General features: G+C 42.1%; 1 protein-coding gene across 1 annotated transcript in view; it reads right to left on the reverse strand.

Moving 5' to 3' along the window:
• Window positions 1-27,055, reverse strand: part of PPOX (protoporphyrinogen oxidase) — a 572,299-nt gene that overhangs the window by 165,890 nt on the left and 379,354 nt on the right. The window contains exon 10 of the mRNA XM_044059458.1: window positions 23,042-23,191. Coding sequence (XP_043915393.1) covers window positions 23,042-23,191 — 150 coding nt within the window. The remainder of the gene's footprint in view (window positions 1-23,041; window positions 23,192-27,055) is intronic.

A 27,055-nucleotide genomic window follows, 5' to 3' on the forward strand; every position in this document is an offset into this window, starting at 1 on the left:
CTGTCTCGCTATGTTAAACTCCTTTAACATAGCGAGACAGTGTGTAAAAAGCAACGGAGATCTTGCTTTCTCCATTGCTTTTTTTTTTAAACCTGTCTCGTTATGTTAAATGGGTTTAACATAGCGAGACAGCTTTAAAATAAGCAACGGAGATCTCCGTTGCTTATTTTAAAGCTGTCTCGCTATGTTAAACCCATTTAACATAGCGAAACAGTTTGTAAAAAACAACGGAGATCTTGCTTTCTCCGTTGCTTTTTTCAAAACTGTCTTGCTATGTTAAATGGGTTTAACATAGTGAGACAGCTTTAAAATAAGCAACGGAGATTCTCCGTTGCTTTTTTTAAAGCTGTCTCGCTATGTTAAACCCATTTAACATAGCGAAACAGTAAAAAGCAACGGAGATCTTGTTGCTTTCTCCATTGCTTTTGCCCACAGCTCTGATGTACTGCGTAGGCATACACATGCGCAGTACATCAGAACTGCCGCAGAATACCAGACAGCTGCAGAAGGGCAGCAAGGAGGCATTATACAATACCATTATTTAAGAAACGTAATTATTTTTTTTTTTAAATAATGTCATTGTATAATAGCAATAACCCACTTCTGAGTGTGGGTAATGCTGGATTTACCCACGGTTGGCTTTGTTTGGCCACTCGGGCTTCGCCCTCGTGACCAAACCACGCCAACCGTGGGTAAATCTGGCATTACCCACACCCAGGCGTTGGTTATTGCTATATTATCACACCTCTATCCTTGATGCATTTTCCTGGTGGAACATTTACAGAAAGACAGAGTAGTCTGAAAGAACTTCACAATCTTTATTCTGATCTTGTAAAGTAGAGATAGATAAGGCACAGTACAGCTTTAGGTAAAATTAGGGTTTAATGTACTAGACAGTTTGTTGAATATAATTTATCTGTGCATAACTTTTGATTCCACTTCCATTTGCAAAGATTTTCAAGTGGAGAGTTTTAGTTAATTTGTGCCAAGTAAAAAAAAAAAAAAAGAATTGAATTATAACAATCAAATCAATCTGAAGGTGGTTTATTTATTTATGAGCTTAAGAATCTGGTGAACTTACCTCTGTTTGGTATCCAACTATCAAACAGTGACTGCTCACTGCTAAATGCTATCATTCTAGCATTTAAAGCCTTGACTTATTTTATGAGTAAACAGTAATTAGTGTTCTTAGTTTGCCAGGGAAAGTTGGCCACTGGTATTGATATCATGAACCGGGAAAGGGTAAGTTGGTAATAGAACGTTATCATTTACTCTCATTTGAAAAATAAAGTGTGTGCTTGTGAGCAAAATAATTTTGGACATGTTCTATTACTGTTGATAAGATGGCACTGGAAGACAATAGGCTCAGTCTAGGGTGGCTGAAATCCTGAGGAGCCATGGATTATAATGTCTGACCTGTAGTTGTACAGTGTAAAGCTTATTTGAGTGTGGTAGGTAGGTGATGGCTTTTTTCTAAAGCAGCAGCACATACTGAATGCATATTCTCAAGGCTAATCACCCTTCACATATTAACTGGCTGATAGTGGTGTGACTGAATAGACCATACCCCTGCTGACCACATGATATCTGGTGCCACTTGTGAGAATTTAAACCTTGTACCATCACATATTTCGGATGGCAGCAATTGGATATTAGACTTGTATGGCCTGCAAAATAGTTCTTTCATTCGGAAGTACATGTATCTTTGCAGCCACATGGTAAATATTCATCAGTACATCTTGCACAACAGTTACTTTATTTTTAGAGTAGTTAGAAAAAAATAGCGTGTGTGGAATATCAAAAAAATGATGCCTGTGTCACTGTTGGAAAAAAAAAAGTTGAAAGCAAAGGGAAATTTGAGCACCAGTATGACCAAGAATGACGTGATAGCCACCTTAGAGACAGGTGAAACCCAGTCCACCATAGGCAGTGACTACAAATGCACATCGTGAGGGAAAGCAACTTTGTCTCTAGATGATCTTAGAATCCAGCTTGAACTACAAAAAAGGAAGAGAGACAGAGTTGGATTTAGATCTGAAAGTAAGGCAATTTAAAAGAACTGTCAGACTGAAATAGACTAAGCTGCAAAGAAAAAGAGAGAGAGAGTGAGTCACGGGAGCAAGAAAAAAAGAGAGAGGCAATGCCTGCAAGAGAGGGAGATGCTTGCTCTTTGTTAAAGGCATATAAATAAAAGTCTGCCACCACCAAGATACACACCTTGCTTGTGCTATTATAACAATCCTCACATCTTTCATGGCTGCTATCTGAAATGATTCCTTGATAACAGGCGGTGGCATCAAAGCAGATATAACTTTCTCTCCTGCCTTGCCAAACATGAATATCATGAGCTGTGGCCAGAAGTATTGTGTGGTGGGACCTTGGCACTACTAGCGCATGTTCTAATATGCTACTAAATACATGATGCCACGGCTCTGCCTTCTACTGAAGGAAAGGTAGGAAATGTTCTGTTAGAAATTGTAAGCAGAATGGGTTTTCTAAAGACACAGTGATGAAGAGAGGGGTTAACTTTAAGGAAGCACTGTGGAGTAAAGCAGTTAAAAAACATCCCTACCATCCTCTAAGAGATGGTCTGTTAGACAGTTTGTAAGAGATGGTCTTGTTAGACAGTTTCAACTCTACTCTTAAGATCATGCTGAGATCATCTGCAGACTAGTTTAAATAGGAATATGACAACTGTTCTTTTTTTTACAGGTGTACCAAGAATCCATGTTTTTTCACAATTTTTAGCTACTCCATGACCATAGGGTGAGGAAGGCCTCTAGAGTTATGTGATCCCCAAAAGGAATATGTTGTGCAGTATGTGATGAATGTCAGGACTAGACTTAGGGAGCTCATGGAGCTGTCAGTGGAGCACACAGTAGAAGCACAACAGCAACAAAAAGTTTCACATTATAGCATAGTGGCACAGCCTGTGAGCATACAGCTGGACAAAATGGTGTTAATTCCTTGTCAGCAAAATAAACTGATGGTAACATGGGAGAGACCTTTCTCTGTTGTCAGAAAGGTAAGAAATGTTAACTATGCATTGTAGTTGCCAGGTGGAATACAGAAACACAAACTATCATATCAAAATGATGAAGCCCTGCCATAATACTTAGTACACATAATGGGTTACAAGACAAATCAGAGAGGGATATGGTGGTAGATCTCAATGACACTTAAAGTGACACCTCATTTGAAGAGACAGTACTGTCACAGCAGGTTATCTCCTACATAGGTTTAAGACAGTGTTATGTGAGTTTGGACAAGTTCAGTATTAAACTACAGTGTAACCAACCTATTCAGCACTCTGTAGAATAAGAATCCAGAGGTCACTCCAACAGGCTCAGCTGCGGGAGGGCAGAGTAAGTTAAGCAAGTCATGCTGGAGAAACTTCAGGAAATATTAAAGATGGGGATAATCCTGGAATCAAACAGAACCTGGGACTCACCAGTGGTATTGGTACAAAAAAGTGAGCCCTAGTTTCTGTACAGATTACAAGAGACAAAGTCGCAGAGAACTAGATGCATACTATATGCCCACACAAGATGAATTTTTAGAGCAGCTGGGTGCAGCAAAGCATCTGCCCCAACTAAGAGTTACTGGAAGTAGCTCTTGGCATTTGCAACAAATAAGTCAACATCTGTTACACCGTGTGGCTTTTTTAGAGTCACTAGAACAACTTTTGGGATGAAGAATATCCTAGACTCTTTCAGAATCAGATGGATCCCATCCTAGCAGGAGATATCATGCTTTTGCCTACATAGGTTATATTGTTATTTTTAGCTGGCCCTGGCAAGAATATGTGTAACACGTCACAGAGGTGCTAAGCAGATGAAAAATGGTTGTGCTGAATGTGTTGACTATCAAGGTAAACAAATGCCAGATAAGAATGGCAGAAGGTGCTTATCTTGGTCATTGGATAGGTGGCAACAAAATTTGGCCATAGCCTGCCAAAGTGGAGACTATCCAAGCATAGTCTACCCATTACCAAAAAGAAAATAAGAGCAATTCTTAGGCGAGATTAGCATTACAAGAAGGCTGTCCCTCATTATTACACCCATGCCTTTATGCTTGGTGGGAAGGTGGAAGAATTACTAGGAAGCCATCCTAACCCAATGTACTGAGAATGGAAAGGAAAATAATGATGGGCACTACCAGGTTATACCTCATACCATGCTTTTCGGCCCCAAAACCTGGACCGAACCACAAAAGGAGGGGGAGTATCGATATTCATCAAAGATACCCACACCTCCAGGTTGGTGGCAAATCACGAAGCATCAGAGACTATCCATGTGCAACTAACAGTGGGTAAAACTGCCTTCCAGTTTATAGCCTGCTACAGACCACCCTCCCAAACCCAGGAACCCCACTCGGCCTTCCTGAGAACACTGGAAAATATGAAGGTCTCTCCGAACACCATTATATTGGGCGACTTCAACTACCCAAACATAGATTGGGAGCATTACTCTAGCTCCAACACCCTTGCCCAAAGGTTCCTAGAGTTCATAAACTCAAATGCTATGGAACAACTTGTTACCACTCCCACAAGAGGGGAAAACATACTGGACCTGATCATCACCAACATGGGGACTCTATGCTCCAGACCAGAAGTGTATCCCTCACTGGTAAGATCAGACCATAAACTGATCTCACTGGATATTCACATCCTGACCCCACCCCCTGCCCAGAAAACCACAGTGAAAAACTTCTCTAAAGCAAATTTCACACTCCTCAAAACCGAGGTGGAATCCTTCAAAGCCCCCGGGCCTGTGGAAAATACGGCCCAGACCGCAGAATCCTTTATAAATGTATTCTATGAACACCTTCAGGACTGCATGGATCATGCAATCCCAAATAAAACCAAGACCCAATCCTCCAGAGGCAGACGACCTGTCTGGTGGACCCCAGCCATAAACAAACTATACAATAGAAGGAGGAAGCTACTACATGATAGAGCAAAATCCCAAAAAGGGAAGGCATCTCTGATCAGTATTAGCAAAAAACTAAGGGCACTCATAAAATCGTCAAAGGCCAGCTTCGAGAGAAAAATTGCACAGGACACTAAGGATAATCACAAGGCTTTCTTTAGTTATGTTAGGAACCTGGGTGGGAATTCCCAGATATGCTCAGAATTAGTCCAAAATGACAAAAAATACACTGATCCCACAGACACTGCCAACATCCTAGCTGACAGGTTCAGCGCAAACTCCCTCCCACCAAAAGGGCAAATATCTATCCCAGCAGAGTGCGCCCCTGACATCTCAGATGCTCAGGTGGGAGCCGCCCTCTCCAAAGCAAAAAACACAGCATCAATGGGACCAGACGGTGTCCCAGGCTGCGTCCTACATGAACTCCAAGAAGAGCTAAATCCAAACATAAAACTACTGTTCAATCTCAGCCTTACTACAGGATATGTACCCAAAGAGTGGCGTACAGCAACAGTGGTCCCTCTCCACAAAGGTGGTGCCTCAACGGACCCTGGAAACTATCGCCCCATAAGCCTGACTAGCTTGGTCTGCAAAGCTATGGAAAGGATCATCATGGACCTCATAAATAAAGATATTAGGGACCTACAGACACTGGATCCTACCCAGTTTGGCTTTGTTAAGGGCAGATCCTGCCTCTTAAACCTGGTTGACTTCTTTGAAACAGTCACCAAGGCCATTGACGAAGGGAAGGTGGTCCACACAGCCTATCTGGACCTCGCAAAAGCCTTCGATACAATACCCCACTCGGGCATTATAGATAAGCTCACCAGCTTAAATATAAACCCCTATGTCACTAGATGGGTTGCAAACTGGCTCAAGGACAGAACCCACATGGTTAGAATTGCTGGAGCCATGTCAGACTCCAAACCAGTTACAAGTGGCGTCCCACAAGGCTCAGTCCTGGGACCTCTCTTGTTTGGTATATATTTCTCGGAGGTACAGGCCAACACGGAAGGACTGTGGCTGACCAAGTTCGCAGATGACTGCAAACTGGGCCATAATCGACTCTCCAGCCGACACAAGCATCCTCCAAAAGGGCCTCGTAGAAACAGACAACTGGTGCCAGAGCCATGGCCTCAAGCTAAACGCCAAAAGTGTATAGTCATCCCTTTGGCAAAAACAAAGTGCCCACAAATTACCACATAGGTGGTAATCCATTAAGTACAGAAGAAGTAATTAGGGACCTGGGGACCCAAGTTGATAGCAATCTCTCATTTGACAACCACGTGGCCAAAGTGGTTAGAAAAACATTTTATATAGCCCCCTAATCATGAAGGGATTCACATCTAGATTAGGGGAGGTCATCGTGCCTCTTTACTCATCCCTCATCAGGCCCATAATTGAGTACAATGCCCCTTTTGGGATGTACCTTACCAAACACCTGCAGCAACTGGAAAGACCCCAAAAGTACCTCACCAAGAGGATCAAAGGGCTCAAACAGATGCCATATGCTGCCCGGTTAAAGAAACTCCAGCTCTACTCAGTGGCATACCGCCTGCTCAGAGGTGACCTGTGCCTGACGTATAAGGCCATGTCCAACCTGGAATTAAGGGACATGCTGCACCTCAAAAAATCCAAATCCCATCGAGCTACACCGAGAGACTTGAACCTCAGCACTGAAATAAATAGGACATGCTGGAGGGACAGATTCATAACCCAGAGGCTCCCTTCACTCTGGAATAAAATCCCAGTCCAGGTTAGGCAGAGTCCCTCATTGACTCTTTTCAAGAGGAATCTTGATGAGTGGATGGGAGATCATAGGTTTACCCCGGGTATCACTTCTGTGTCACTGTTAGACAGAGGCACAGTATACTAACCTCGAAAAAGGGCATAGCAAAATTAATTTAAAATGGGTGGCGAAAGCCAAACATACTGTGGCTAGGCTTATAAATGCCCTAGGGCAGATAGCCTAGTATGAACCTATGAACCTATGAACCTATGAATGTGAGAGGAACCTGGATGACAAGAGTGAATACACTTAAATATCCGCATTTATAGGAAGTTCCGAAAACAAATGCACTATGCTCACTGTACTATTCACTACTGTAGTCCTGACTTTTGCAGATTCCCATAGCATGAAGTTAGTGGTGACTCGCAGAAGATAAGTAGTTGGTAGAATAGACCTTGCAGGATAGCAGAAGCAAATCCAACACCTGGCCCTCAAGTCCATGGAAAAAGTATGGACAGAGATACAGGTGGTAGCCTCCATGAAAGCTTGCATGCCATCCCCTTGAATGAAAACTGTACTGGCTCTAGTGTAATGTTCTTTGGCATGTTCAGGAACAAACTTGCCACAAGCTGTGTTTTTCTGAATTCATTAGTCCTCTGGATGTAAAATCTCAGGTGTCTATGAGCATCAAAGGAATAACGGTTTTATCTCATTTTGAGTGTTAGGAAAGAATACTAGCAATGGATGTCTTGATTAAAGGATGGATCTGTGACCACTTTTGGCATGAAGGAGAAACTGGTATTGAGGGACTTCCTGTACTGATGGAAAACTAAAAATGGTTATTTGTACATTAAAGCCTGAAATCCTAAGATTTTTCTACCACAGGTGATAACCACAAAAAAGCATCTTCAAGATCAAAAAATGTGTATATATATATATATATATATATATATATATATATATATATATATATATATATATATATATGTGTGTGTGTATATATATATATATATATATATATATGTGTGTATATATATATATATATATATATATATATATATATATATATATATATATATATATATATATATATAGCGGATTTGAAATGTGCAAGGTCAGTTTCTCTAAAACATAACTATTTCCTACATTTCTCCTAATCTCTCTTTGTTGCAACTCTGCTACCCATCTTTCCTTACTCTCTGCTTCTATCATACACCCTTAAAAATTATTTTCATACTTGACCATCTCTTCTCCTATTCACAGCCAGCCTAATTTTGTTCTGGTTTATAACTTTTCAATAGCTAAATGTCTATTTGTATTATTTCTTGTTCTCTCCTCTGTACCTCCTCATGCTGAAATGTATATTCTAATTTGCCATGTATGTTAACTTGTTATTGTTTATATCTATGTCATTTCTTTGTATTGTTATATGTCAACTCAATCTGAATGTATTTACTGTGGAGATTTTCTCCCCGGGTCTCCACTGAAAAAGGGCTCTGTCCCAGTTGGACTAACCCGGTCAACAAATGTCAAATAAATAAATAAATGATTCCATGATGAAGCAGTCTCTTTTCTTGGTGCTCTAAGATGCCGGAACTCCTTTAGGAATTGCTTAACTAAAGACCTGGAGTACAAAGGTGGGTCCATGGGCAAGCAGACAGAAATAGCAGAAGCAGTTACCCTAACAGATGCTTAAGATATGACAGTTTTGTAAAGGTGTGACAGATAGTTCAGGACCATTTCAATTTAAGCATTGTTTTGGTCTTGGTCTCCAGACTGGCAACAGATGGAGAATCTTTTCCGTTTAGCTAGGTAGGTTTTCTTTGTGTTTGGTTTCCCAGCTTCCCTCATAATGTTTAGCATGTCCTCAAAATATATGTGCCTACCTGAGACTATGAAATTATCGAAGACGTCAGTCTTAGAGTGTTCACGTTGGGGTGCAAAAGGGACCCTTGTTTTGTGTGAGAAGGCCCACATGCTCAGGCAACACTTTCCATTTTCCCTTGCTAGGCTCTGTAGAAGGGGGAAAGTACAGTTTTGTACCTACCGTAAATTTAGATGTTCGAGTGTATACACTGCTGCAGTCATTACACTTGGGTTATCCTGCCGTCAGGCAGTCCCTCAGTCGGCCTGAGTTCCAAAGTCTTGGTCCGACATCGGCTGCTGTTGCTTCTTCCCTGACATCAGTGCAACAGGGGTATATAAGATGCAGCCGACGCCATTTTCTTCAGTTTTTCTTGCTCCAGATGTCAGGTGCCCCCAAAAAGGTAGGCCATGCAAATTGCTAATAAAACATTCATATGATAAGCAATCAAAACTTTCAGTTACCAGCAAATACTCCCCATAGGTAGCAAAGTGTAGAAGGCTTAGGTACGTACCAGCAAGAAAAAGGGGAAGGAGGGAGGGTAACCTGGACTGCAGCAGTGTATACACTCGAACATCTACATTTATGGTAAGTACAAAACTGTACTATGTTCATCGTGTTACACTGCTGCAGTCATTACACTTGGGTAGAATCCCAAAGCTGAGGTAGGGTGGCTGGTTCTATAAGGCATTAGGGGTAGCTATAAGGCCCTGCAGCACTGCAGTGGCGAAGCCAGCTCTGGATTTAGAGTATAGAGGCAGATGGTAATGCTTGGTGAAGGTATGTACAGAACTCCAAGTTGCTGCTTCCAAAATATCCTTAGTAGGTACTCCTCTGAGGTAGGCAGTTGAAGTGGCTGTTGCCCTGGTGGAGTGAGATCTAATGCCGCTAGGTACAGGTTTCCCATGGTGTGTATAGTAGAATCGTATACAGTGTCCTATCCATTTTGAAACAGTCTGTTTTGAAATGGCTTTTCCCTGTGCTCCTGCAGCATATGCTACCAATAATTGCTCAGATTTCCTGAAAGCTTTGATTTTGTCCAGGTAGAAGCATAACTGCCTGTGTATGTCCAAAGAATGCAGTAGTCTCTCCCCTTTATTCTGTGGTTTTGGATAAAAAATTGGCAAGTGAATAGTTTGGTTTAGAGCCACACTTGATACCACCTTTGGCATAAACGTAGGGTTAGTTCTTAAAGACACCCTGTCTTGCTGGAAAATGAGGAAAGGTTCCACTGCCATTACTGCCTGTAATTCTGAAACTCTTCATGCTGATGTTATTGCCAGGAGCAGAGCAGTTTTCCAAGAGATATATTTTAAATCTGCTGTGTTAGCTGGCTCAAAAGGAGGTAAAGTTAATTTTTCCAACACGAAGTTGAGGTCCCAAGTTAGGGTAGGTGCTCTACGGGGCGGTCTTATGTTTTTAGCCCCTCCGAGGTACTGTTTTAGCAAAGGATTAGAGAAAATTGGTGGATCTGTGTTGTAATGAGCAGAGATGGTAGCGGTGTGGATCTTGATGGATGAAAAGGAGAGGCCTTTGTCCAGCATCTCAGTTAAATATTATACTATCTGAGGAACGTTTGGGACAAGAGGGTCAAAGCTGTGAGCCTGGTTCCAGGCACAGAATCTCTTCCATTTATCCGAATAGGCTTTCCTGGTAGTAGGCCTTCTGACCTCCAGAATGACATCCATGACAGCTTTGGAGAGAGGCACTGCTTGCTTGACTAAGGAATCTTCCATCCAGCTAGGTTTAAGGTCTTTAGCTGGCTGTGAAGTATCTGATTGTTGTGCTGAGTCAGCAGATGTGGGATTTGAGGCAAAATCCAGGATGGTCCTTGTGCTAAGTTCTTTAAGATTGGGTACCAGTGCTGGCGTGGCCAGAATGGTGCAATCAGGATCATCTTTGGCTCTTCTTGCCTGGCTTTTATGAGTACCTTTGGAAGGAGAGGTAGTGGTGGGAAAGCATATACTTGTAGGTTTTTCCAGCTGAATGAGAGGGCATCCACTTTCCATGCTTGTGGATGGTAAGTCCTTGTGCAGAATTTCTGTAGCTGGCAGTTCATTGGGGATGAAAACAGATCTATGTCCGGGCTCCGCCATTTCTGTGTTATTCTGAATATTTGTGGATTCAATTCCCATTCATGGGATCCATGATGTTTCTGCTTAAGTCGTCTGCCAGTGTGTTTTTCTCTCCTGGCAGGAATTGTGCTTGCAGATGAACTTGACAGTTTAGAGCTGTGTTCCACAAGGTCATGGCTTGTCTGCAAAGGGGGTAGGAGTGAGTGCCCCCTTGCTTGTTTATGTACCACATAACCGTGGTGTTGTCTGTCTTTAGTAGTAGTTGTCCTGGATGCAACGGGTCCTTGAAAGCTATAAGGGCATTTTGTACAGCTAGCATCTCTTTTTGATTGATGTGAAGATACCTTTGTTCTGTGGGCCACTTGCCCTGAATACATTTTCCTGCCATGTGTGCTCCCCAGGCATAATCCGATGCATCTGTTGTCAGTGGTTGCCTGGCTGTGGGTTGAAGTAAAAGGCTGTCCCTTGTTGAGGTGACAAGCTTGAGCCCACCATCGAAACTCCTGTTGAAGGCAAGGAATTAGTGATATAACTGTTTCCAAACTTTGACAGTGTTGACATCAGACACTCTTTAGGTACCATTGTAGTTTCCTCATATGCAGTCTGGCATATGGAATTAGTAGTATGCAAGATGCCATGTAACCCAAGGCCTGCAGAATTTTTCTTGCAGGGAGCTGGGTCCTTGTTGCCATCAATTGAAAGTATTGAGTCAGTTGTCCTTGCTTGTCTGGCATGAGATAAGCCATCTGGGCTGTTGTGTTCAAGCTGGCACCCAGGAATATTATCTCTTGTGAGGGCACTAGTTTTGATTTCCTTTCGTTTACTGTGTACCCTAGGAACTTAATAACTTTTTTACAAATGCCAGATGCTTTAGAAGAATGTCCTTGCTCTCTGCTTGAATCAGGCAGTCGTCCAGGTACAGATAAATTTGAATTCCTTTCTGTCTGCAAAATGCAATTACTGGTGCCAGGCACTTTGTGAAGACCCTGGGCGCAGTAGATAAGCCAAAGGGCAGTGCAGAGAATTGATAGTGCATTGAACCAGCTATGAATCTGAGGTATCTTCTGCAGTTTTGTCTGATAGGGACATGCAGGTATGCCTCCTTGAGGTCCAAAGTCACGAGCCAAGCTTTCTTGCCCAGTATGGGAAGAAGCTGCTGTAGTGTCAACATTTTGAATTTCGGAACATCCAGGTAAGTGTTTAGAGAAGAAAGATCCAGAATGGGCCTCCAGGCTTTGTCCTTTCTGGGAACCAGAAAGAGTCTTGAGTAAAATCCTTGTCCTTGCTCCTGTGGTGGTACCTTTTGAATAGCTCTCATGTCTATGAGTGCTGTAATTTGTTTTTGAGCCTCTGCCCATTGATTTGGTGGCAGATTTGGCATTCCTTTTAACCTTGGAAGAGTGTGAAAGTGGAACCTGTAACCTTGAGATACAGTGTTGAGAACCCATTGGTCTTTGGTGATCATATGCCAATTGTGATAGAAAAGTGCCAGTTTTTATCGCAAGGGGGCTGCCAAGAGAGAGCTGTTTGGCAGCTGTAGTGGGAAGTCATTGGGACTGCTTTTTATATGGTTGGGACCTGTCTTCCCCTTCTTTCTGGCCTGATGCACCCAATTGTCGAGGCCTGTAAGGACCTTGTGGTTCACCCCTACCTCTTGGACATCTGTATCTGCCCCTTTGAGGTCTGTCTGTAACTGGAAAGGACCAATTTTTTGTTGGCCAATTTCTGCTAAATCGAGGAGGCTGAACCTGTAAGAAATCCTTCACCGTTTACATAGATTTTTGCCTTGTCCTCCATTTTCTTTAATACCTCTTCTGCCTTAACTCCAAATAACACATCCTGCTGCAAAGGTGCATCCAATAATTTTGCTTTAACATGATCTGGTAACGTATGTTCTTTTAACCAAGCATGTCTTCTAATGACACGGCCTGTAACTGCTGCTCTACAGGAGGCCTCTAAAGAATCAAAACCACATTGCAAAGTATGTTTTCCCACTTGTTCAGCTGCATGCAATAAATCCTACATTTCTTTAAAATTAGGAGGATCTGAATCTGGTAGCATTTTTTGTTTCAACTGAGACATCAAAAATTGTTGATATTTTAGCATATGAAACTGGCAATTTAAGGCTCTCATTGCTAAAGTTGCAGACGTATATACTTTCTTCCTCCATCTGTCTAATGCTCTGGAATCTGTGTCACAGGGAACTGGATTCTTTGCTGATAAGGCCTTAGCCCCTTTGGGTCCCTGAGAAATAGTTTCAGGGTCAGCAACAGGGCTTTTATATAGAAATTTGTGTGAGTCACGGACTCTGTAGTATCTGTCAGGCTTAACTGGGGCTGGGGGGTAAAGAATCAGGATTTAAGCTGGATTCAGTATACACATCATCCACAATATCTAACACTGGCGGAATAGCAAGGGGTCTGTGTTGAGGTAATAAAAGGAAGTCTCTGAGCCTTTTCTTGGATTCGGAGTAATCCTGGCCTTCCCAATGGAAATGCTCCCTTATGGTATGTAAGGTTTCCCCAAAGGAGTAGTCCTCAGGCGGAGAGGCTGATGGAATAGATTCCTCAGCATCAGAATCCTCATAAGGGGGTAAAGAATATCCTAGGCCTGAGGAAGAATCTGAAGAGATGGACACCTGGTCGAGTGAGTCATAGCCTGCATCCTGTCTAGGCCTTTTATCAGGAGGGGGATGGGACCCCCTGATCAGAGTGATTAGGTCTTCGGCCATTTTGAGCATTTGTTTCTTAGGCATGGAGGCCTGTCCTGGAGAACGCTGTATTTGTTTCTTTGTTTTTTACGAAGGTTTAGACTCAGTAGAGGGTTTAATGCTTAGCTGAGTAGGTCTGAAAACACCCTATGAAGCTGTGGGTTGTTCAACTACCCCGGATCCCTCTGGAGGATTAGTTTCGGTAGGCTGAAAAACTTGTGCGCCCGAAGGCCCAGCCATCTCCACGTGGGAGTCGGTGGCGGCCTGTGGTTCTGCAGAAGCGGTTATCAGGGGCTGCGAAGGCGCCTCGCTGAAAATCGGAGAAGTGGCGACTGGCCTAGAAGAGGCTTCGTCGTCAGTTTTGGGCCTCGGATGCCTATCCTTGTCTTTGCGCTTTTTATGTATTCCGGTCGTCGGAAGTTCCGACGGCATGATGTAATTAAAATTTCTATTAAATTTTCTACCAAAGTAATGCCGAGTAAAATCAAACTGACATTTAATAATGCGCTTGTTAAACCTAGCACAAAACCGACAACCAGTGACGTTGTGGTCTGGGCCTAGGCATGGGATACAATAGGAATGGAAATCCTTATGAGGTATTTGCTTCCCACAAGAAATACAGACATTAACTTTTACTGACGTCGGTCTGAGGCAAGAAAAAGTTTCCCCAACGGGGTACTTAGCTTTGTAGAAGACTTCGGTTCTGGATTCGGAATAAAAATCTCAGGAGTCGGCCGACCGGCACTTGTGAACTGCTTTTGCTTCGGGCACCTCGCGGCAAGAAAGACTGAAGAAAATGGCGTTGGCTGCATCTTATATACCCCTGTCACACTGACGTCAGGGAAGAAGCGACAGCAACCGACGCTGGACCAAGACTTTGGAACTCAGGCCGACTGAGGGACCGCCTGATGGCAGGATAACCCAAGTGTAATGACTGCAGCAGTGTAACACGATGAACATCTAGTGTTACCTTGACAAAGGGGAACCAGTAGTATGACTTTACCCTTTCTTCCTTGATTTTAAGAGTATTCTGGGGATCAGTTGTATGGTAGAGTAAGTGTGGAGAAACGGACCTATTCAGTCCAGTGAAAATGTATCTATCTATCTTCCAAGCTTCTGCAGTTGCTGGGCTGCAAAAGAACAGTCTCGGTTGCCTGTTTTGAAGCTAAGCAAGCAGTTCTATTTCAGTCACACTCTGCATCCTGGCCAGATCTAGAGAGAGATTCCTATTCAACATCCATTCATGCTTATCTACTTGAGATCTGCTCAGCCTGTCTGCCAGTACTTTCTTGTGAGTAGGAATGTACACTGCTGTCAGTCATGCCTACCCAGGCTTATCTTACAAGCCAACATGGAAGGCACAATTGGGTCCCACCTTGTTAATGTACCACATCACAGCTGTACTCAGTCCTTAAATACATAGCTGAAGGCCTTCAATGCCAAAATGACAACCATTTATTTCATACTCTGGTTCCAAGTCCCTTGAGGTTGGAGTTTTCCAACATGTGCCCCCCACACTACATCTGAGGAGTCTGTACTTAGGACCACAGTGGGCAGGGTTGCTCTGGGAGACAGTCTCAGACTGAGTTGTAGATGTCCTATACATCATGGAATTTCCCTCCTGGTGTAAGCAAGGAGGTCAATGTTGGTCTCTACAGACTGGATGTGCTGACACCACCTGTTTCTGAAGTACCACTGGAGTTTCTTTGCATAGATTGGTTAACAGCTTCAATAATATGGAAGAGGCCATGTAAATCAACACTAAGGAACTTTCTTACTGTTACTTACTCCTGCTAAATAACCTCCTGAAGTACAGGGTTAGATAACAAATTTTACCCTCTGGGAGAGCGGCTATGTGGCTGTTTCTCTATACTCATGAACCTAGGAAAACCATGTCCTTTGAAGGGGTCAGATTTGATTTCTTCAGGCTGACAGTGAGACTAAGGTCCCTGAAGTAAGTCCATGGTGAAGTCCAAAGCCTTGCAAATTCCCTCTATGGATTCTGCTTGGATGAGACAGCCATCTAGGTAAGGGTAGATTGTGGATGCCCTTTTATCCTGCAAAAAGCAATTACTACAGTTAGGTACTTGGTAAGGACTGTGGGTGCAGTAGACAAGCAAAAGAACAAGAGAGTAAATTGGAAATGTTTCCGTGTCATGATGTGAATTTAAGAAACTGCAGTGTTTGGCTATAGGAGTGTGAAAGTAAGCATTGTTCAGGTCTAGGGAAACCATGACATGAAAGTCCAGTATGGATCTCCATGTGCATTTCTTTCTGGACACCAGAAACAGTTTAGAATAGAACTCTGCACCTTCCTCCCTAGAGGGTACTTTTTTTCTATGGCCTCTGACTGAAACACCTCTCTTACGACAGCAGGTTAGCAGGTATAAGATTTGACTGATCCTTTGGAATCAGGGGAATTCCTCTGCATCTTGCTGTGGACCCAATGGTCATAGGTTCATAGGTAGGTACTAGGCTATTGGCCCTAGGGCCTATATAAGCCTAGCCAAAGGTACCCTGGCTTTTGCCACCCAAGAAAATTATTTTCCTGTGCCACTGTCGAGCAGAGCCACAGAAGTGATCCCCGGGGTGAATTTCCTATCTCCCATCCAATCATCAAGATTTTTCTTGAAGAGTGCTAATGAGGAGCTTTGTTTGATATAGATAGGTAGTTTGTTCCAGAGTATGGGAAGTCTCTGGGACAGGAATCTATCCCTCCAGCATGTTCTGTTTATTGTGGTGACAAGGTTTAGGTCCCTAGAGCTTGTAGCTCATAGGGACTGGGATTTCTTTAAGTGGAGCATGTCTAACAGCTCTGGGATTGATATAGCTTTGTGTGTTAGGCAGAGATCGCCTCTGAGTAGGCGATATGCAATGGAGTAAAGCTGCAGTTTTTTGAGACGGTCTGCATAGGGCATCTCTTTGAGGCTGGTAATCCTCTTTGTGAGGTATTTCTGTGGCCTTTCCAGTTGTTGTAGATGTCTTGTGAGGTACATGCCAAAAGGGGCATTGTACTCTACAATGGGTCTAATGAGTGACGAGTAGAGGGGAACAATGACCTCTTTTTTCCTGGATGAGAAACCTTTTGTGATGAGGTGTGCCACATAGAAGGATTTCCTGACTACTATGACGATGTGATTATCAAAGGAGAGACTACTGTCCACCTTCGTCCTAAGGTCTCTTATCACACTTTCTGTGTTAAGTAGACTACCACCTATGTGGTAGTTCATGGGTACTCAGTTTTTACCAAAAGGAATGACGATGCACTTTTTGGCATTGAGCTTGAGGCCATGGCTTTGACACCAGGCATCTGTCTCAGCAAGGCCCTTTTGTAGGATGTCCACATCTTTTGGAGTTTTGATTATGGCTCCTAGTTTGCAGTCATCTGCGAACTTAGTTAGCCAAAGACCTTCTGTGTTGGCCTGTACTTCAGAGAAGTAGATACCAAACAGGAGAGGACCCAGGACTGAACCCTGTGGTACTCCACTTGTCACTGGTCTGAAGCTGGATTTGGAGTCTGCTACTTTCACAGTGTGGGTTCTGTCAGCGAGCCAGTTGGCAACCCATCTCGTGACATAGGGATTTATACCTAGTTTAGTGAGTTTATCTATAATTCTAGAGTGGGGGATGGTGTCAAAAGCCTTGGCGAGATCTAGATAGGCTGTGTGAACCACCTTACCCTCATCTACAGCTTTGGTGACTGCTTCAAAGAAGTCTATCACGTTTGGGAGACATGATCTGCCTTTTACAAACTGAACTGGGTGGGGTCCTGAGTTTGGAGATTACCAATGTCATTGTTTATAAGTTCCATGATGATACGCTCCATAGCCTTGCAGACCAGGCTTGTTAGGCTAATGGGGCGGTAGTTTCTGGGGTCTGTGGGGGCTCCCCCTTTGTGGAGTGGGATAACTGTCGCTGTGTGCCATTCAGTGGGTACATAGCCTGAGGTGAGGCTATGACTGAACATGGTACTTAGGTGGGGTGCCAGTTCGTTCTGTAGTTCATGTAGAACACAGCGTGGGATGTCGTCAGGTCCCATGGATGCTGTGTTCTTGGCTTTGGATAGAGTGTTTTTTACCTGTGCAGCTGTGATTACAGGAACTTTGCATTCTTCTGGTATAGAGATGGGCCCTTTAGGGGATGACAGAGGGGTAAAGTTAGCACTGAACCTATCTACCAAGATGTTGTCAATATCCGTTGGTTCTGTATATTTACTGCCATTGTGCTGCAACTCAGATCAGATCTGAGTGTTGCCATTGAGATTCTTGACATAGCTATAGAATGTTTTGTGGTTGTCTTTAGAGTCAGTGGCGATTTTGTTTTCATAACTAGCTTTGGAGGATTTTATGAGGGATCTCAGCTTCTTACTGAAGCTGACCAGGGAGTTTCTCCAATCATGGGATTTTACTCTTTTTTTGCAACAGTTTCTTTCTTCTGTTGTAGAGTTTGTTTATGGCAGGGGACCACCAGATTGGCTTCCTTTTTTGGAGGATAGCATCTTGGTTCTGTTAGGGATTGCACGATCCATGCACTCATGTAAGTGCTTATAAAGTGCATTTGTGCAGGATTCAGCAGTCATACCTCTACTGTCCGTCAGCATGGGTGTCGTGAAGTTTGCCACTTCTGTCTTAAGAAGCGTGAAGTTGGCTTTGGAGAATTTTTTTACTGTGGTTTCCCTAATGGGGGGTGGGGGAGGGATGTGGAAGTCTAGGGTGATTAGCTTATGGTCGGATCTGACCAAAGAGGAACTGACCTCTGGTGTGGAGCACCGGTTGCCCATGTTGGTAATAACCAGGTCTAGGATATTGCTGCTCCTGGTGGGGGTGTGGATAAGTTGATCCATGGCATTGGAATTTATGAATTCCAGAAAACGTTGAGCACAAGAGTTGGTACATGAGTAGTTTTCCCAGTTAATGGTAGGGTAGTTGAAATCACCCATTATTAGGGTGTTAGGTTGTACCCTAATATTTTCCAATGTATTAAGAAATGAGGAGTGGTCCTATGTAATGTTTTCTTTTTTGTTTTCAAAAAAGTCTAAGGAACCCTCCATCTCTCTTGGAGTGGAGAGAGACATTTGGAAGAAAGATGAAAATGGGTTGGGGTCAGCTTAGGCAAGGGGAGTGGAGGGGTGGAAGGGACTAGACCAGCTGAGTCATGGCTGTTCTCTCTGGCAGTCATGGCCCTGATGGCCCTTTAGTTTTACTTGCCATTCTTCTGTAAATTTCCCATTTTCACTTTACCCAACTCGATCCTGTCTTTTTAGAATATAATGGCCAGTACTTTCTTTCGTACAGCCTGCTGAAGTTTAGAGCTTGGCCTTGAAGATGCTGCTTGAGACTGCATGGTTTGCCCTTCTATTCCAGTCTCTTGAACACTCCTTTAGTGGGGGGATGTCTAAAAAGGAGATTACTGTCCAAGGGTGGATTAAGGAGCTCTGTTTTAATATGGTCTTACATGATGTATCCACAGCATATCTACATTTCTTGGAATGACTCAGCAGAGAGGATGCATAACTCAAGCATTTCCTGTTTCAGATCTTATCTGGTATCCTCTGGCTTTAACCCAGATTACTCAAGAAGGGATTGTTGAAAAGTAAAAATCAAGTGGGTGTGGTAGTTCAAAGCTCTAAAAGACAGGGTAGCAGAAGTGTATACTTTTTTCCCCAAGATCTGTTAAGTATCCTACCCTCCACTGTCACCAGGGTTTCTGGATGAGGACAGAAAAGATCCACTGTTGGGATTCAGGGACTCCATAGCTGTATCAGATTAGACAATTCATATAACAGAATTTATGGGAAAGTTTAAACCTGTAAAAGCAGCCATGTTTCCTTGGAGCAGAGTGGAGGGAATCTTACTTGATAGGTGTATTAGTGAATAAATCTTTCAGTAAATCCATGACTGAAGAAACAGCAGGTGCCCTAGGCTCAGGCAGACCTATGAAAGCTCTTAATCTGAGTTGAGCCTTAGAGCATTCCTTTACCTCTCACTAGGACCTCCCCTTCATTTTATGAAGTGTGCACCCAAATGATGAAATACACTGGTGGATATGCTAAGGATAGGGTGTTCTCTATGTCAGACCCATTATCATCATCAGCAGCAAAAGGTATTTGACCCACATAAACCAGCTGATCCTTTTCAGAGTTAGGGGTTTCCAAATTCTCCCCAGCAGGTACCACCCTTCGCTTTTTAGAAGGGGAATTCCAGAGATGGCTGTTTGGATTTCACGAAAAATAAAAATGCTTTGCTAGTTTGAAAAGCTGCTTGACAGAAGCCTGAGAAGTTGAAGGGACAGAGGACAGATGAACTGTCCAGCCTAGTTGGTGGCAGACAGGCCACCATCAGTTTATCCTTTAGTGCTTTGTGCCTCACTATTACAGATAAAACCTCAATGGAGGCCTTGAGTCTGAGACAGGGAAGAGTAAGATCCTGATCTAATCTCCATGAACTTCCTTAAAGACAAATACTATGGAAACACCATAGTCTCCCCTTCAGTAATCAGAATACAAGCTTCCAACATTGAGGAGCCCTTAGTAGTGGGAGGTGCAGTACATGTCTTCGTCCAAGAGGAATATATGTGATGAAGACAGAATGGCAGCTTGCAGAGTGGTTGTGTCAGAGATGTTGACCAAGACAAACTCCACTGATGGGGGCTGCAAAAGCACCTCATTGCATCTAGAATTACCATCTCTAAGGAGAGCCACATTTTCCAGTAGAACATCCATGGTCTCCCAAAGCTGTTGCTGTTTCTTCTTCTTTTTTTTTTTTTTTTTTTTTGCCATAGCAACTTGGAACCAGTCATGAGACACATTTTTGCTATGAACTCCTGGAGGGCTTACTGTTTTCTTATGGACAAGAGGCCCTGTCATGCACTGGCATGAAGCAGAATAAACAAAGAGAAAGTCCTTTTGATGGATTTGCTCTCCATAGTGGATACAGTTGTTAACTTCCTAAATTCCCATTCACTACAAGACTTTAGATATCACAAAACTCTACAACAGAAAGATAAGAAAATCCCCTGTGGGGTACTTATCTACCTTCTGGAAGCAGGCCAACCATTATATTGATGGCACTGGTAGCATAAATCGCTAGCAAACTGCATGGCAAGACAGAGCTGAAGATGGTGTCAGATGATGCACCTCTTGAGAGGGAGATGACTAAGGCCTAGGAGTTAGAGCTCTGGAATTTGGGCCCAGCCAGTCAAGCTACCAGCAGGCAGGAATAAAAAAAGTCAGTACTGCAACAATAAACAGTACAATGAACATCTATATAGTCTTTGGGTAATACCAGAGATACCAATAACAGAAGAAAAAGTAGAAGTATTTCAGTTGTGTTCTTACACTGAATTAGAAATGCAGCTGTTGAAAAACATCACAGTGAAAAGCTGGCCTAATCAAAATTATCAGTAAAGAAAGCAACTGGCTTATTTTTGTTTCAGGGAAGATATGAACTGTGTTCAAAGCTAACAAAATAATATTTTTTCAATCAATTATGACTGCAAATCACATATGGAAAGAGTAAGGACAAAAGAAAGAATATTTTGGCTTGAAAAGTCAACACATACAAATAAGCAGACGTGCCATATGCAGTGCAAAATGTAACAACAATCCAAAGGAAGAGAAAAATTCACACCCATTTCTAGAACATCCAAGTAGCTAAGTGGATACAGCTTTATTGCAATTTGGAGAAATCATATACCTCATAGGTGTACATTATTACTCCAAGTTCCATAAAATAATCAAACTGGCAGACACTAAGTGCAAGGACATTGACATCTACTCGGACATGTTGGATATCCAATGTTCTCATATCTGACAATGGAAAACGGCACACGCTTCATGTATTCAGAAAATGTTTGCTTGACTGGGAATTCAAACATATAAAGTCGAGTGCACAATTTCTTAAATTTAACAGACAAGTGAACCAATTATCCATTAAAGAGTTTTATGAGAAAGAGCTGTAGGAAAAGATAAGGAGGACGGTCATCTTGAAATTCTATACAACAGGAATATTCCAGTCCAGGAGCTCAGTCTCTCACCAGTTCAACTTTTGATGGGCAGAAGGTTGAAAAGCAGACAGCCTACTCCATGTGCATTAATAATCCATAAAGATCATTAAAAAGTACAGCCTGGAGAGAAATAAGCATGGTAGGAATACTAATACTATGAGAGAAACTGCAGAAGACCATAATTATACAGACTGGAGAAAAGGTACAAATCCAAAATCCACAGGAAAGTTTACAGCCTGAAGGTGAAGTCATTGATCGGTAAAGCAGATGAACAAATATCCTATGTGGTTTATGGTAAAGACAATAAGGCATACAGCAGAAATTTCAGACAACCGCATAAGACCACTTAACTCAAAATTCTAGGAAGCTGAGCAACCAGGGGTGGCACAACCATTCCAATTGCAAGAGAATGGAGAATGTGATAAGTGTAATGTTTAAGAAGTGCAAAAGGCAGACTGCAGAAGCTACATCTCCACATATAGCTGCAACGATAAGTGCCCAAAAGACAGATTCGATGTCCAGTGTAAACAGTCCTGTTAAATTCCCTGCATATGGAGGATCACTGAAGACATTACATATATATGGACTGTTCCAGATTTAAACAATTTTAAGGGCTGAAAGAGGTTTAATTAAAAAATATGCTCATGAATATGTAAAACAGTTTGATATCTGATGTAAGCAGCCCATGTCATGCACAGTATGGTGTTAATTTTCATTGACTAATGCATATTATTTTTATTTATGAAAAGAATGGCTGTACAATATTGGGTATATACCTTTAAATGTAAATTAGCTAGTTTTATTGATTTGAATGTCATGTGTTACACAGAAGCTCCAGAGAATTCAGTTTCAGTATAGGGCTTATGGAATTAGACCACATCTACTTCTCTGTAAAGTACTCATTATGCATACTGAATGGCAACCACCATGGGTAAGTCCACAGTTAGTATATGACAGGAGGCTGAGTTTTCAACTGATGCCCGAGGCTCACTTTCAAAAGCAGTGTTTTAGGCCACTTCTCACTGATTAGTGTACTGCAAGTTAGGCAGCCTAATGCCAGACACCCCCCCAAGGTGAAATCATTGAAGTCAAAGTAGTGAGTGATAAGATGTTTGGGAGCCACCATGGAAATACTAGGTTTGGCAGATAAGACCAACAAGATGGCATCAGTTAATGCGCACAATCAAGACAATATTCCAGACTGGTAAGAACTGGGTCCATAGGAGGTTACCACATCCATTTACCTGCATGTAGGGATGTCAGAGTGGGCCTCTGGTGTGAACACCAAAGTAAATCTAGAGCAATGATCTAGATCAGTTTTACAAACTTCAAAATCTGCCTTGAAGCAAGATTTGTGGATATTAATGTGATATCATTTAAATCAGAGGCCCTCCCATTTCCCCTCTGTGAGATTACTGTGTGCAGATGACAGACTGTAATTATGTTCTGTACACTGTCACTGAATTAAGGTGCAAGTTATTTCATTCTATTAATGCAGCTTACAGAGTCCTGAATCACCAACACTATGAACAGTTCTAGGGCAGCAGCACCCCTACAACAGTCCTGACTGGTTGTACTGTTACTGTACTGTTTGTGCATAAGCTACAACTAACGTTTTGTAGTAAGCTCACAACTGAAACTGGAACCTTTGGTAATATCTTCCTCCCTTAAAATCAACGTCTTACATTAGCTTGGTCTTTGCAGATTTTGCTTGATGTAGTCTCTTACCTTTTGTACATGCACAAAGTGACGTATTGGCTCAGCTTGAACACCTAAGTGTCTTCGAACTGCTCCAGCTGCAATCTGAAGCAACTGCTCGTGGCTGACTTTTTCAGGATCCCCAATGTCCTTGGCAAACCAATCACCTCCGAGCATGACCTTTCAGAGTGAATAAGCAGTAACATTAATACAAAGCAAATACATCACAGTCTACTCTCACAAACAGCATACAGCAAGTTCCTTACCTGAGGCAGCCACAGGCTGCTACCCTAGAAAGATTTAGAATACCACGTTAATCATGGGAGAATACAAAAGGCATATATCACTCTTACACCAGTACATAAAATCACGTCTTATAACACAGGCAGCAGTGGGTGGCACAACAGCTCAGTAGTTATAGTTAACACTTCTGCCTTACAGCTATAGGCTCAGTCCTGACCTCAAGTTACTTACTCAATGGAGTGTGGCATGTTATCTCCAGATTTCTGTGGGTTTTTATACAGCACACTGATACCTCCCAAAAACAATATGCTTTTTGGCCAGCAGTTCTAAATAGTTCTAAAACTGTCCATACATACCTATATATGTCTGTCTATCTATCTCTACTGTATTTACTCATGGCTAAAAGAGTTCAAAACAGATCATTCACTTAACTGTTTAATAAACTAACTAGGTCCAGAAAGCATAGAAATGAAAACATATAAAATAGATGACTTTTTATATCAAACATGAGGAATATTTTGTACCTTGTTAGAAGAAATTTTGCAGCTTTCTGAGTTATTTGTAAGCAATAACACACAACAAGACAAAATGTCATCTAAAACTTGGGCACAAAATCTTCAAACTAAAACTAGGTGATGCCACATATGAAGTTGATGCAAAGTGCATCTGTACATGCTGCTTGCCACTAAGCTATCAGCTACATTCAGTTTTGCATCTTAGGTTAATCCTTGTCCTCTCAGAGGGATCATGGCTACTGTGGGAGATCACAGAAAACCCCCACTCCAACAAGAAACAAAGTAGCTATGTTAAGAACTTAAAATGACTGTAGATGTCCAAGTATATTCACTGCTGTAGAACAACTGAAGGTCTGATGGTCAGCCCAACTTCCAGTGCTTTTCATCCATCCCATCTTAGCTGGGTGGACATTCTCCTACCTGGAGGTCGGAACATCGATGGTATAAGAGGGACATTGGCCTGCATCACCTTCAGTTATTTCTTGCCATGACAGGCTGAGTTATGATAATCTGGTGATAGAGCACTGGTTGCCCTGGTGATAGTGATCCCCAAGAAAGCAGTCCAACAAGCAGCCCCACAAGCTACCTCCTCCAGTTTTAAGTCAATCCTTAGCAAGGAGGGCATCTGATCAAGAGAAGAGAGAGGAGAGGAAAGAAAGGCAGGAAAATGACTAAGGGTTCTCACTTCTACCCAAGCATACCACACTGCTTGAAAAAAGAGGGGGAATAGGGAGGGACCTGGCATGGTAACAGTGAATCTATTTAAACATAAAGAAGTTATGTACTTACCATAATGTTCCATCTGTGTTGTTGATCTTTACTGTTCCTCAATGAATGGGTTCGGATCCGATATGTTAGATCCGACACAGCCGATGCTAAAGCTCGCAGCCATCAGATCTCTTAAGCTTTTCCCTTACCCACAATGCACCTACCCAATTAACTCAGATCTTGTTTGCTTCTACATTAGCATAGAAAGATGAAGAGAATTATGGAAAGCCATACCCAGAGTCATACAAACATATAAAAAAATACATATTTAGAGACCATGTAAATACTCGTTACTCCTGAAGCCATGGAAAGAGGTTGGTGGGAAGGGAGATGAGAAAGAATAAAGATTGACAACACAGATAGAACATTATGGTAAGTACATAACTTCTTTACCTTCTTCTTCTTCTTTCGGCTTTTCCTGGTTAGGGGTTGCCACAGCGGATCACCTGTTCGCTCATGACTGGCAGTGGAGTTTTATGGTGTCGAGTTGCCAGCCCGGCACCCAACCTTCCACAGAAGGCACACACACTTACACCACGTACATAACTTCTTTACTTGATGTTGCCAACCTTCATTCTATCCTCAACAAATGGAACAACATCCCTAGCTACTTGTGTCCACGGTGGACTCAAGGAAGGATATTCCCGAGCACCAAAGAACCAAATGATGCCCTACCTCTGGAGACCAGATCCAATTTGTAATGAGTGATAAAGGTATAAACAGTAGCCCAAGCTGCTGCTGCACAAATATCATCCATAGACATCCTTGACTGAAAAAACATGAAGTAACCTTGGATGTGGCGGAATGTGTTTTTCAATGGATGTGTAAGAGAAATGCCCAATTTAGTATAGACAAAGGAGATGCAATTAGTCAGCCACTTTGATAGGGTAACTTTGGAAAAAGATTTTCCCAATTTTGGTCCAGAGAAGGAGATAAATAGTTGGTCTGCTTTCCTGATTTTTTTCCTGTTCTATGCAGACAAAATGACAATTGTCTATGAACATCCTGGAAATGCAAGATATATTCTCCTTTGTTAGTAAACTTAGGAAACAACACTGGTAAATTGATAATTCAATAAAGGTGATTGAAAAAAAAAATAGTACTATCACTTGTGATATAGGCAAACTTACATTCATATAAAAGTAATCAAACTACATTAACATAAATATTATACTTCACATATATTACTATATACCATACAACCTAAGCAATATTACATAAATTATTCAATTTCTGCCTTTTTTAAACAAGACACGTCTTTACTAAACCACCACTTACTACATAGGCAATCATACATTTATATAAATGAAAAAAAAACACACTGACACAACCTAGCTGCAAGTATTTTTCATCACAAGCCATACTGACACACTCTCAGTTGCAAACATTATACATCAGTTATAATCTACCCAATCTTTCTCAATCAAACATTACATAGCTCATTTACGTCCTGCTGCCTTTTAAATCTCATTCCTGCCTTGTATGTACTGCTCCCACAATTCCCATTTTCCCTATGTAGTTTGCTCTTACCCTTTTAAAAAGATCTCAGTTCCAGTTGTTTTATCTCTTACTATATTCACTACTTCCAGTACAGTTGGTTTAGATTTTGATTTCCATTTTCTAGTAACTGCTTTTTTTGTCAGCCACCATTATAAGACACAGCAAGGCCTTGCCATGCCTAGCCAATTCCGATTCTGTATCATAGCTTAGAAAAATCATCTCCCTCGTCTGACCAATCTGCCCACCCAGCATCTCCAACAGTGCATCCCGCAGGGAATCCCTAAAGGCCGCCAACTCACCACACTCCCAGAAAACATGTTCCCCTTCACACCTCCAACATTTGCTGTCTGCCTGAGGAAAAATTCTATGGAGTCTACTTGGGGTATAAAATATCTATGTAAACATTTCCAAGCAAAAATCCTAAATCTTCTAGATTTTGTTGCATATTTGGGAGAGACACATACATCCTCCCTTTGTTTTCTTGTGAATTGCTTATCCAGTCTCTCTTCCCGGTCTTTTCTAACCTCCTCTGACTGATTTGTATAGTTACCATGCAATATTTTTTATTCCCTACTAATTATTCCTTTTTTAATGTCAGATTCTGTTCCAGATTTTTTTAAAAACTCTACCAGTGCTGGTCTTAGAACCCCCCTATTTCTTTCTCTTTGCCTATACTCTGATAAGGAAGGTAATCTCTAACTTGCAGTCCAAACAAATTCTTGGCCTGTTCCCATTCTATCATCTTTCCCTCTCTAGTTATTTGCTCCCAATACCCTGGTTCCTTTGCCAGTTTTCTCCAATACATTCCTGCCCCCTCTTGCCTATTGTTTGTATCCCTAACTGCAGTCATCCCTATCGGCAAAATCTCCTTTCTCCAAATTAATAGTACTACTGTTGTTGGATTCTGACACCACCTTTAGAAGAAAGGATGAGTAGGTAAGTAAGGTCACTTTATCTTTGTGTAAAACCAAGTAAGGATGTTTAGAAGATAGTGCTTGGATCTCAGAAATTCTTGCGG

The sequence above is a fragment of the Protopterus annectens genome, chromosome 17.part0 (genome assembly GCF_019279795.1).
Source record: "Protopterus annectens isolate FY-2018-M chromosome 17.part0, PAN1.0, whole genome shotgun sequence".
NCBI classification, from domain to species: domain Eukaryota; kingdom Metazoa; phylum Chordata; order Ceratodontiformes; family Protopteridae; genus Protopterus; species Protopterus annectens.